This window comes from Aphanomyces astaci (assembly GCF_000520075.1).
Source record: "Aphanomyces astaci strain APO3 unplaced genomic scaffold supercont1.62, whole genome shotgun sequence".
NCBI classification, from domain to species: Eukaryota; Oomycota; class Saprolegniomycetes; order Saprolegniales; family Verrucalvaceae; genus Aphanomyces; species Aphanomyces astaci.
The window spans coordinates 16,888-29,968 of NW_009798325.1; the positions used below are offsets into that span (position 1 = coordinate 16,888).

General features: G+C 46.9%; 4 protein-coding genes across 4 annotated transcripts; 2 read left to right on the plus strand and 2 right to left on the minus strand.

Annotated features, from left to right (window-relative positions):
• Positions 1–297: 297 nt before the first annotated feature.
• Positions 298–1,009, minus strand: H257_14759 (hypothetical protein; the record flags this gene model as incomplete). Its single annotated transcript, XM_009842645.1, has 2 exons — positions 298–529; positions 645–1,009. The coding sequence occupies 2 exons, from the start codon at positions 1,007–1,009 to the stop codon at positions 298–300; spliced, it is 597 nt and encodes a 198-aa protein (XP_009840947.1).
• A 1,892-nt stretch (positions 1,010–2,901) lies between these two features.
• H257_14760 (hypothetical protein) lies at positions 2,902–4,145 on the plus strand (the record flags this gene model as incomplete). Its single annotated transcript, XM_009842646.1, has 2 exons — positions 2,902–3,539; positions 3,563–4,145. 2 exons carry the CDS (start codon positions 2,902–2,904, stop codon positions 4,143–4,145), a joined length of 1,221 nt encoding a protein of 406 aa, XP_009840948.1.
• Positions 4,146–5,238: 1,093 nt separating this feature from the next.
• H257_14761 (hypothetical protein) lies at positions 5,239–6,115 on the plus strand (the record flags this gene model as incomplete). Its single annotated transcript, XM_009842647.1, has 2 exons — positions 5,239–5,523; positions 5,570–6,115. The coding sequence occupies 2 exons, from the start codon at positions 5,239–5,241 to the stop codon at positions 6,113–6,115; spliced, it is 831 nt and encodes a 276-aa protein (XP_009840949.1).
• Positions 6,116–6,298: 183 nt separating this feature from the next.
• H257_14762 (hypothetical protein) lies at positions 6,299–7,298 on the minus strand (the record flags this gene model as incomplete). The annotated part of the gene is made up of 2 exons (XM_009842648.1): positions 6,299–6,322; positions 6,369–7,298. 2 exons carry the CDS (start codon positions 7,296–7,298, stop codon positions 6,299–6,301), a joined length of 954 nt encoding a protein of 317 aa, XP_009840950.1.
• Between the last annotated feature and the right edge of the window lie 5,783 nt (positions 7,299–13,081).

Here is a 13,081-nt window from a genome sequence, read left to right on the forward strand (position 1 = left end):
TTTGTCCAAAATTCGGCTCTCCCCGGTGGGGAAAATTGTGTGCGTTGCCATGCTCCTGACAAATTGCCATTGCTGCTACTACGGTGGAAACCAAATCAGCGACTACTTTGGACTGGAACCGCCATCTCTTGAGGAGTACCTCGACACTTTCGAAGTTGTAGTTGTTTGAGTTAACCCCAACACAGTTACATTTTCTACAACAAGTTCTATTTCAACAATGCAATTTAAGATAATGCATGCCAAGTAATATTACTCTCGGTTAGTGAGGACAGAAAATTCAATCCAACGACGGTATATTTACTGTCGCTTAGTGAGAGCACCTAGCATCGCAAGAATAGTTTCGTGGTGCAGACGCGCTTGTTCCGCCACCAGTTCGCGGTCTTTTCGACGCTCAACCTCCAGCTGAAACTTGCGGAACTCCAATTCAGACTGACGCAGACCACGTTCCGCCTTGCTTTCCTCTTGCATGGCAGTAGTGATCTTCGTAAACCGGCTGCCGCTGCTGGACGCTTTTTCGCCGTCATCATCGCTCAAACCATGTAACACACACCATACAACCAACCAATCAAAACCAAGAACTTGGTGCTTGCGCTTGCCAAGCGAGTTTATCGCTTCGTTGCGAATGTACTCACCTTCTCGCTCACTCTGATCCACTTTTGTCGCGTCGTTGACGAGGCGTTTGTTCCTTGGCATCGACAAAGGCGGCCAAAAGCTCATCCAGCAGCGCAATACGTTCGTCGTACGTTTCCGCAACCCCAGAAGCCATAGCCGATTCTCTGTTATAATGGACATGGTTGTCCATTACAGCAGAGAATCGGTTTTGGGCCTTCTTGGCGTCGAATTGGGGCCTTGCGAAGCCCTCATGGTCCGCCAACGCTTTGGCAACAAGTCCCCAAACCTTCATGAATTCGCCCTTCTTTGCTTCGAACGGTCTCTCCGCGTTCACCTGCCGAAGCAGCATGATGTCTTCTTGTTCCGTGTACAGGCGGCGCTTGTTGGGTGTTTGCATGACGGGTCCAATCGGATTTTGCTGCTGCCACTACTCAAACCCGCCTTGCAGGTTTGCTTGCAGGGTGCAATAAGATCCGATTGGACGCGACTTGGAAACACAGGCCCAATGAAAGTCCACCAAGTTCGTAGTGGACGGGAACAGCAGTCCATGAGATTGCCACATCTCAGGGATTTACGATTTGATCTGGCAGGTTCCATTGCGAGTCCACAACAAATTTCTCAGGTAAACTTCCGGTTTTGTCACCATCTGACTTTCGGAATGGGAGTGGACGGTTGCAAAATTGCAAAACCTCTCTATTGTCTTTGCTAGTTGGCTGTACAAGACTTGACCAAGAATCAAGGCAATATCTTGTGTGAGTGGAAGTTCGCGGTGCAGGAGCTCCAAAACGTCTATAACTGCACAATTGGCACTGGTTTGGTACGTCCCTACACCTCGGCCATGGCTATGCTGCATTTGACACTATAATGGTCAACTTGCCATCATTTAGGGGTTTCACTGAACTGGGACGTCAGCTTCGTATGTCCTGAATGAAGATGGTCACATTTGCGCGCTTGGCGACAACGTAGACGGGAGACATACATATACATGTGTAAGTTGCTGTAATCCGGGTTTTCATGGCATTCCTGCAGATACACCCTACTTAATGGATTGCACGGCGCCCGTATATATTGGGCGCTCCCTTAACAGTATTTCTCAAAATTGTGGATGTAACGTTAGGAGCACAATGAAGTCGGAATTGACAGACTTTTGAGTCCAAATGAGGCAGCAAAAAGTAAAGGCAAGTTAATTAGGTCAAATTTAAGCCAATCAGAATTGATTCCGATGAGACGTCCGACTTTATTCGATCACAACACAAATAACCAACGAGATTATTCCACATTGTAGGTAGAACCGGCTCGATTGTGCGTCTTTGTAGGCAAGTTTCAGTGCTACCATGTACTTCGAAGTAGTATCATATTTATCAGATGTCCATTGATTGCTAAGTACTGTAGTACTACTCGAGTACAGGAGTACACGTATACAGCTTAACGTTGGTTAACGTTATATTTGGAACTCGCTCACCCCCCACTCGTCATTTGACACCTCCATAGATTTATTGAGAGGTGGTGTTAGTGTGTTGGGGGGATTGAGTTGGCCCACCCACTGTTCTACTTGCAAAACATCCAATGGTTGTTAACTTGCAAAACATCTAATTATTGGTAAAAAATGTTGGTCGCTCCACGCTGTGAAAGTATATCATGGACGACGTGGTGGAGTTTGCATGAGTATATTGCACCTTTCTTGCTTTCCACGAAACCCTTCCCATATAACTACTTGGAGTTTACGAAAGTATTGTCCGTGCCCCTTGGGGTATACGTATACTTTGCCAGGCACCCTCAAACTTGGTCATCGCCTATCAGATCGCATACGTATAAACTAGCACAAGCTGTGCTGGCCACGAATCAGATACCGTTAACACAAGCTGTGCGACGAACTGGCTCTATTTGCCTACATAGGCGCACTATAGAGCCGGTTCTGCCTACAAAGTAGAATTATCTCGCAGTCGACAAACAAAACTGGAAAACAGAGGAAAATTGTTGATTAGATTATACAACCTGTCGCAAATTGCTGAGACGGTTTCACCTTGTCGCCGCAATTTTCTACCCAATTTATCAATCGAGAAATGTCTTACTTCGAAGTAGTTTCAAGCGGAAGCAAAATACGTCGAAGTATGTATTTACTTCCAAGTTTCCGAAGGAGATTTTGGCAGTCCCCCATTATCAGGTTTTGACTTTACGTTCATCAGGTTCCAGTAGCAGCATGTCAATTCCCACCGATCCGTGTATTTTGATTACCTGATAATTACACAAAATATGCCGACTGCGTTCCACCACATAATTCAATTTGCCATGAAGCACACTTTTGAGGTCGCTACGTTCTTCACGCTCGTGTCGTCCTTCGTCGCTGGTCAATCTTTGCACAGCAGTGACGGCCGTGCACGAACCTTTGAAGAAGAAACTCTCATCCGGAACGATGCCGACACCAACCGCGCTTGCCACAAGCAAAACGACAACTATATCCCGTCCCTCAAGGCCGGCCAGTACTCGACCAGTGCGTTCCACAACTGCTACCGCACCATCGATCAAATCTACGAGTTCACCGATGCGTTGGTCAAACAAAACCCGACGTTGCTGAGCAAGTTTGCCATCTCCAAGACGTACAAGGGGGCCACGATTTACGGGTTCAAGTTGACCAAGGGACACTCGCAGTCGCTGTACTTTCAAGCCCAGCTACACGCCCGCGAATGGGTCGCGGGGTCGTCGATTCTGTTCTCGTTCGCGTCGATTATCGATGACATTACCAATAACAAACCCACCGCTGCCGACGAGTACGACTTGTACTTTGTGCCAATCGTCAACATTGACGGCCTCGAGATCTCGTGGTCGAGAAACCGGTACCAGCGGAAAAGTGCCAACGAAGTTGACTTGAACCGCAACTGGCCCACGCCCATCAAGAACCCCAACCCCCCGTCCAAGAACAGCGAAATGTACCCTGGCACGAAGCGTTTAGCGAGCCCGAAACCGAGGGTATCAATGCCTGGATGGAAACCAAACGCGACGAAATCCAGGGGTATTTGGACATTCACACGTACGGAGGGCTCATCTTGTATGCGTACGGGGACACTAAGCAACCCATCGGCGACGGGTTTGACGAAAAGTACAAAGTGCTCTGCCGTGGATTGCAAAGCGTGATGGGGGCGTACAAGCCAGAACCGGCGTACGAGTTGTACTTGGCATATGGCACGTTTCCAGATTATGCATTCCGCGAGTTCAAGAAACCCGCTCTGACGATTGAAATTGTCGGCAATGATTTCGCCGCGCCCGCGTCGACCATCAAGACGCGAGGCCTCGAAGTGTACAAAGGCATCAACCAGTTTGCCAAGGAAGTCACTGTATTCAACGGGGGAGCGATCACGAAACCCCCGAGAAACACGACCAAAGCGCCCAGGACAACGAGTGCCTCTCCCGACGGCTGCAAGAAATGCCAAATGTGTTACTACCACAAGTGGGACTCGTGCTTTACTGACTTTACCAAGGATGACTGTGACTACTACAACGCCGAATACGGGACTGTATGGTGTGGAGGTGCATAAGACAGAAGTATTGTTACTGTAGTAGCATCCATGTGAAGGATAACGTTATGAAGTGAATACAATCAGTGGATTCAGATTTACCTGACTCACGCACGCACAAATCACGGTATGGTCAGTCACGTCCCATCCCACGTCGGTTTCGAGTCCTTCTTGATGCCGTTGGTCGTGACCTTGAAGAACGAATCTGTTTTGTCTCCCACTTCTTCTTGGCTTTCGTCCACGGGCTTTACAGTTAGTCAAGGTAGCAAATATAACACTGACATTAGTGAGGTTAACAGTAAACACGCCACGAGGCTACTACTGTACTGACTACCATTCACTAAAGTACTCAGTAACGTTACCTCCACTGAAGGTAACGGAACTACAGTACGTGGCCACGATTGACTATTATTCTCGGTATCCAGACATTCCGCACCAAGACAATACGAACTTCAATATCCGTAAATGCACGGATAGTACTACGTAGTATTCATTGACGAAGAAGCATACCGAATATCCTCTTTGTCGTTGAAGACGCGGTGGCGCTGAGGTGTGTCCATGCCAATCAAGAACTGCACCACCCGCCAATTCAATCACATGTCAAGTTTGGTTGGAGGGTCATGCAGTTCTTGATTGGTCAAAAACCGGCCAATCATAAGCAGTTATCACGGAGCAGGCTGGACTGCCAGTCCGTGAGAGCTGCGCTTTTAGCGGATTGGCAATCAGATTTAAGAGGACGCGTTCGCGTTCAATATGAGGTTTGACAGGTCGACTTCTGGTTATGGCAGATACGTGGAACGCGACCCTGCGAATGGACACTTGCAAAACCTCTCTAGTGAACACAAAAAGCGTTCGCGATATTGATGGTTTACCTTACATTTTAATTAAAGTCCTATATTCTTCAAGTCGGTTAGAGCCTGTTCCGAGTAAAATCTCAGACGGGGTACAAATGGGGTGGCGATGTTTTTTCATCTCGTTCGAGGTTGCGACACAACCATAGCTAGTGATCTAATTGGCTAATAATATAAGCCAACCATACCACACCAAATCACGTCCAGTAACACCACCAATGACTGTGAATCCACATTCAGTGGTGGCAACAAAAGTCAACCAAATGACCAAGAAGAACTCGACCAAGGCCGAGCTTCTTGCACACATCCAAGCACTCGAGCATCGTGTGGCCGGATCATCTTCGGGGATGGGCAATGCAGTAGACAACCTCGCTCATAGGAAGCGCACCCCTGTCGAATACACGGACTCTATAGTGGTCGCGTTGCTAGAGCTTGGCTTCAATGCTTACCGCAACGCGTTTAACGGCAGCAGATCGGCAAAGCAACTCAACTTGCTCTGGGAAAGATTGACCGTGCAGTTCAACATCGCGACGAACCAAATATTCAATGTAAACTACTATTATTCACGAATGTTGCATTAATATCGATGTACAGGTTGACGCCGACTCGATTAAGAACAAGCTGCGAAAGCTTCGTGCAGAGTTTATGGTTATCCAACGCGCCTTGGTCCAGACCGGCAACGTCACACCAGTGCCCAAGCCTTCGTATTACGCAGAGATGCTAACGGCGTATGCAAGCTTGCAAGGACTTGGCGACATTGAGTTCGGGATGGAGTGTGTACCCTTGGTTGATGATGGGGACGGTGCAGCTTGCGATGCTGACTCTCAGTCCAACAATGATGAGTATACTGTACCAGCAGCCAAAAAACGGAAGGCAGAAGTCGACATGGAGATGAAGCGGCAACGCCAAGGCCGCAAGCACGCTCAAACTGACATCAGCCAGGGTCTGGAGAAGTTTGGCAACACCCTCGGTGCCGCAATTGTTCAGGCAGCCAATGTCAAGAATGCTCCCGTTGGAGGACCCGACATGGCAGCGCAAATGGCTAAACTTTTGGAAGTTGCTGAAAGCACGAAGGCCAGCATCGATAGTTCCAACCAAGTTCAAATGAAACTTCTAGCTTTTCTGGAAACTAAGTTCTAATGCATGCGTAATTCCTCGCATATGTGGTTTGAATTAGTGATATGATATATTTGATATTGATATATACGTATACGGTTTTTAGGGTACCAGTGCAGATGAAAAAAATGTTTTACTAATATCACTACAATAAATTATAGAGATGGTTTTTAATTGTGTCACGAGCGCGCTCCGCTGCAGCACCATCTACTTGGAATAACTCGTCATCATCTACAATGTCACTGCCGATATGCATCCACTCAGGCTGTGTTGTAACCACAGCCTCGTTGTCGTAGTCAATGTACCAATTATGCAAGACCAACGTAACTTCAATCAATCTTGCCATGTCGCGGGGGCAGTGGTGCAACAATTCGTGCTTGAACATGCGAAATTTGTTTTTCCACCGGCCAAAGGCGCGCTCAACAACCATGCGGCTACGACTGTGGATCCAGTTATAGTTGGCTTCATCTGGAGCCATACTCGAGACGATCGAATACGGGGTCATTACGTGCGTGAAAAGCTTGTAGCCAGCGTCACCAACAAAACAGCCTCCGGGGGGAACTCTTGTGTGACACGTTTGCCCAAATAACGATTCGTTGAACATGGCTTTGTCATTCTGGCTTCCCGAACGCAGCGAGTACGACATAAATCGCATGCGGTGGTCGACAACGGCTTGCATATTAAAAGCCGGAAAACCCTTGCGGCAATACCAGCCATAAAAGTCCTCAAATCGCTTGACTTGAATGAGGCTCCCATCAATAGCACCATATGCATTTGGGAAGCCGTGTTCTTCGAATCCCACGCGAACAACCTCCCACTCATCGCGCGACGACGGCAACACGATGGTTTCCAACACGTAGCAAAGTTGAATAACCAAAGTAACTTGGTTGCAGTACTCATACGCTCGCGTCTTGGAAATACCGAAAAGTGCGGCCGTTGACTCATATCCGTCTGAGTGAGCGAGATAGTGGAGTGTGCAGGCAACGCCGTCGTTAACGCTCATCGTATTGTGGTGGTGAAGAGGAGGGTGCACGCGCTGCCATGCAACTTCGACATTTTGGCAGATGCGCTGGTACGTGCCTCGCGTGCACCGCAGGTGTCGTATGAACCATGCGTCGTGGATGGGGCTGTTCTGCACGATGGTCCCCGTGTTACTCGGGATGACGAAGTGGTTGGTGATGGGGGCGCGGAAACTACGAGCGTCCATTGTCGAGAATACTGCATCAAACGCAACTGCAACAGCGACACACACTGCTATAGCGTCGTCCATGTGAATATATCGGAAGTCAGGTTGCCCAATCACTGATTGGTCATACTATGCTTTTGTTTAGACCAATCAAACAAATATCTACCTCATTATCTTGCGAATGACCTCCTGGAGGTCATTCGGAAAAACAAGTCTGCGAATGGGGTGGACTGAAAAATTCAAGGTTTTGATTGGCTTAACCTCGTCTGAGATTTTACTCGGAACAGGCTCTTACTACGTAGTACTAGTACATATTTGCATCGATGCACATGCATATCATCAACAGTACTTAAGGTAATGCATCAATTATTGGCACTGTTTTTGGCCAAGTTGTGGCCATAACTTCAAATCCCTGCAGCTCGAGAACGAGAACGATTATTTTAATGTTGATAGTACCACAAGAGAATATAAAATGCCACCATTTTTTTGACGTAGTATCATTGATCATGATTGGACTACATTTCAGATTTGTATCGAAATTAAATGTTTTGAGCGTTGTGGTCTCGACTTTTGAGGTGAATCAATTCATTACACTCCTTAAAAACCTTAATGTTTGTATTTGATTAAATTAATATGCAAAATAATTTGATCAAAAATATAATTGCATGCATTTTGCAATGCGTAAAAAAATTTTACATGAATTTAATTAGTCAGGGTAAAAAAATGCAGTCACATATTAACTCACTGATGTACTGTATAGATCACAACAGTAGCGGCATAGTGGAGGCCATCCACTCGTTGCGACGAGCAATACGCTGCTGCTTCTTTGTCTATGGCAGCGATGGCTCTAAAGTGAGCACTTCCATGTATCACGTAGCTATGCACAACTGCCGTGACGCATTCGTAGGCATGTATGGCGGTACAGCGTCAAGTGTTTCTAGTTGACATTCTATTTAAATCTTTGTATTTTTTTGTTTGAGATTGAAAAAAACTGACTAGACTTCAGCATTGAGACGTGTAATAAAATATAGAGACGAATATTATCATATCCAGTCATACAAGGCCAACACGAAATATCGAGATGCTATTGGCTAAAAGTCAGATAGTCTCATAATTTGGTGCCGTGTCAACAATTGATGCATTAGAGCATCTCCACCGTACACGGAATTTGACCCTGAAACTGAATATTACTCAGTGTTGATGATATTTTGACCCTGAATTTCCTTACCCCCACCCCAACACTGAGTTCGACACTGAAACTGAGTTTCAGAACCCCGGGCCCTGAGTCTTGACCATTCCACACGGAGTTTTCACTAAAAACTCCGACACGAGGTTTTGCGCCGAACTAATCTAATAACAAGAAATTTGTATGGTATACAAACTAGTTTACCCGAAATACTTTTCGATTGCTGGACGACGATGTCGTTATCGATGAACGCAATGGAGACCGAGTTACTTTCCAAGACATGCGTAGCAGTGTCTGAGGATCGAATCAAGGGTAGTAACTCTCAGACGATAGCCCTTGTAATGCGCTTCATTGATTCGATGGCTGTCGATTCACCAAGGCGACGATGGTGAATCGAGTAAGCGCAGACGCCATAGGCCAGCATACGTATCGACGCAGTGCACTCCTGTAATGGCGACATACCTATATTATCTTTTAAGCTCGTTGGTTTCCCTTTTTCTCCAAAGTAGTCGTCGACAATCTGTTGGTGCCCACCAGCCCGGTTCCGATCCAAGTTTGGCTGGCGACCGCGACAAGACCCGCTCCATGATCGTGAGTGCTCAACTGCGGCTTGGCGGACGGCTTCTTGGGCTGCCGTACTTATGATGATGTCGATTTCCTCGTCGGACGAATGCATCAGTTGATTCCACGACTGCATGAGTCGGCTACAGTATTCCAGCGCATTGGGTGGACTTCGAAATGACCATGCATATCTTATCTATTTATACTGTATTAATTTTCGCAGAATTGCGGTTAAAAGGTCAGTGTCACGATGCGAACGAATATCCTTCACACTCAAATTTATTGAATTCAGTGCAGAATATGACACTGAAAAGAAAAGGACTCAGATCCAGGGTCAAAATCCGTGTTCCGGTGGAGATGCTCTTACCTTAGTATAAAATGCTCCGGAACGTGATGAATTGTGCATCGGCTACAGCGAAGTTGGTGCCACGGGCATTTGAAGTGAGAATTTTCACTTAAAGCATTTGAGCTTAAAGTAATGTAGCGTCCGATTTATACTCGTTCGTGTATCTATCTTCATGCCACTGGTATCGCTTGGGATGTGTTTCCTTGCAGTGCTCCCTGAGTCCAAAGTGCTGTGGCACCACAATAGAGAGGTTTTACAACTCATCCGTACATTACCCATCCTCACAAAATCGGCATTTGTCGTTTTGAGGGTAATGACAATGATGAAGTATTATTGTGTTTTGCAATTTATCCCCCCATCCTTATCCCCACAACAGCATCCGGATAATACGGTTAGTCAGACATGTACAATTTGCAGATGCCCACAGGGTACACGAATGGCCACGGGGTTGGCGTGGCTGTCGTGTGACGTCGCATGCAGGATGCACATACAGCGCGCTTGACCTCGATCTTATCGGCATCGCTGTGTCGTTCATTGCCCCAATGAACGCAAACCGGATGTCGTTGTTCAAGAAGGACCCGAGTCGACCGACGGCGCGATGAGGATGCCCATAGACCACACGCGACTATTGCGGTCGGTCGTAAGGGCAGCAACGCATTCGTTGCCTTTCCCTTCCATAGTGTAACGTTAACATCTACAGTACATAATAATTTCAAGGTCGTCAGTGGTTTCGGCGATTTGGAGATCCAGCAATCTCTCACCAAATGTGGAGGACCTTATGCTTCCAAATGGCTGCGTGGTCATCTGGATGTCATTTGACGAGATCACGTCCATTGATGTGTTAACATCAGTGGTAACGTTATGGCAACGTAGACCTTGGAATTCGCACGCAGGAACGTACTGGTAACTTTGCACTGTTAGTTCTCCACATCTGCAAAAGTAGATGCATGGAAGACTGTAGCTAAACCACAATCACTACGCAACTTAACGCTAACGTTAGTTCTGTGCTTCCATACTCTAGTTTGTGAACACTGGTCAAACGATCAATGCCACACTCGCGGGTTCGAATCCCGTTTTTCGCTTTTGGGCACACACCAACAAACTTCCTCCTGCTCTACTGTGGAAATAGGAGCTCCTGATTGGCTGGGTCGAATGTGATGATAACGCCAAATCCACGCATCGAGGCATGGACGAGGACATGGACGACGCTTGGGTGATCCTAAGCACGAGTAACGGACCATATGAAACACCGGGATGAAACACCGGGGCCAAAACCGCACGTTAAACAAGACCATAATGAACACCCAACAAACTTATTGACATTACTCCAGTATGTTGCTCCACCAGGTACAGCTAAGGATCGTACGTGCGATGGCAGTCCGGATCGCAATAGGTACAGCAATGCGCACTAATGTATTACTTAAACAATATATTGTAATTTATTTAGTTCAATTATTTATTGTTCCACTTCGCAGATTGCAATTATTAATTGATTTTCAGGATGATATTGCCGAAAATTGATTATATTGTACTGTACAAATATATCACCACAGGTATTGCCAATATATTGTACAATAATCAAAGGTTGCATTGGCTGTGAGGTTAGTGTAGCAGCTCCCAGCGACGAGAATGCACTTGCACAACGAGCACAAATAAGTGCTACGCCCTCCCTTGACTGGAGATTTGGACATGTTTGCATGAACACCGTTGGAGGGTTGCTCAGGGCTCTCACAGTTACACAGTAAATGGTGACACGGGTCGGGTTGAGTGGTGTCAGTTGAAACGTACCTGCATGAGTTGCAACTGACACCACTCAACCCGACCCGTGCAAAGTGAGGCATTGCGCAGTGTTCTCATATCATCATTTGCCGTGTACCTCCGACAGCCCTGTCCATGTTTTCAACCTCGTCATCGCTTGAATTTGGCGGTGGATCAGTTCCTCAAAGCTAATGTCAGTGATGTGCTCTCCAAGGTGGCTGCAGTCATGGTTAAAATTCGATCGTTGAAAGCGGGGGGCCGACTGCGATTAACCACCATGTTGTAGCCCAAGCTACGCAATGCCACCAATGGACTGGCGCTGTGTCCATGTTTCAACGTTACATCTACTATCGTGATGGCAACCACATCGATGCCTCCGATCCCGAGATGACCGTATTGTTACCGACTCCACAAGATGACAACCTTATCCAGCGCCACCTACTTGCACTGACTAAGTTCAAGTCGATAACTCTCGCCCTGTAACGGCGCGATATGACTTTATCCGAAGCGCGTCTTGTTTTTGATCGCATACGCCAGAAGTACACTTGCCTAGATTCCCATCTGGCACCCGACAGTAACATCGTCCACGACAAAGGGTTCGAATCTGCCATCGCAAAAGTGCAGCGTCATCGGGAAAGCACCCTGTCAGCACTCGAAAAGAAATCCTTAAAACGACTGCAACGAGAATCAGTCGAGTCGATCGAATCAGACAGTGATGGTAGCGATGACTTTGCCATGGTGACACTTAAGCGGCAGCGCACGATGACTTCTCCGCCGTCTGGGTATGTGTGCACGAAGTTTAACATCAAACGAGGTGGAACGGGTAAACAGCATGTGCAAACGACTCTACACCGTACGACATCGACTCGAGCCTCGAACCCTAGAAATGCTCGTATTTCTGCGCTGCAATCGCAACCAGTGGGACGTTTCACTGGTGTCTCAAATTGTCAACGAAATCGACAAAGAAGAAACAAAAGAAGATCCCGACGGGAACGAAATTTCCCCCAGCAAAGTGACGACTGTGAGAGTTGTGATGAAGAATTCTGACCTTAGTAATAGCGGTAGGATACATAATACATCGAAATATACTCATATCAGACTCTTACATATATCCGCGTTTTACTGATGCGCCGTTCGGGTTTACGTTTCCATGGGCCATTCGTATGAGCTGGATATGTGTAACATCAATCCGGCTTTCTGCGGAGCATGCCTTGCCCAGCAGCCTGCAACGACGCCGTGGAATGGCCGCGAGTGCTCGAATGACTTGCCCAGCGGGCATCCAGGTACAAACGGTGTAGTTCTACGTCGTGTAGGCTTGTGCTCCACATCCAACGGCACTTCCAGACATTGCGGTTGCTGGCGAGGACGCTGGGGGCGTGTTGTCTTGCTTGCGAATGTTGTTGGCTGTTTGGAAATGGCATGGTCCGGGCAATTATATTGTTTCAATTTTACAATATATAGCAATATGTATCATAATTTATTGTTTGAAATTCGACTTGTCAATAATTTATTGTTTGAATTCAATACAGATAACTACATAATAATATAATTATGCGCAATTCTGAATAGGTGCAATAGGTGCCCCCACGCGGGCCCAAAACTGCTCGGCCTTATGCCCGCTCCCCTTAGACTCATCTTGGGATATGTTCACGAACAAACTAGCTGGCAGTCCTCCTCAGTGGTGAAGTTCGCACCCCGCCCGTTGAGAGCCATTGTCCATGCTCAAATACTTGCGTTTTATTGGTGGAAATATGCTGGTTTGTGGTTTATGATTGGCTCCTGTATTTTGCCGTCGGGTGGTCAAATTGACGATTTGCCGTCTCGCGGTAAAAATATGCCGTTTCCGGTAGATACCGTCACACCGTTGGGGTTGCCAAAACTGCATATTTGACCCCAAAAACGGTAAAATAGGGTTTACCGTCGCACCATTAGGGATGCCCTAATACGGTATGC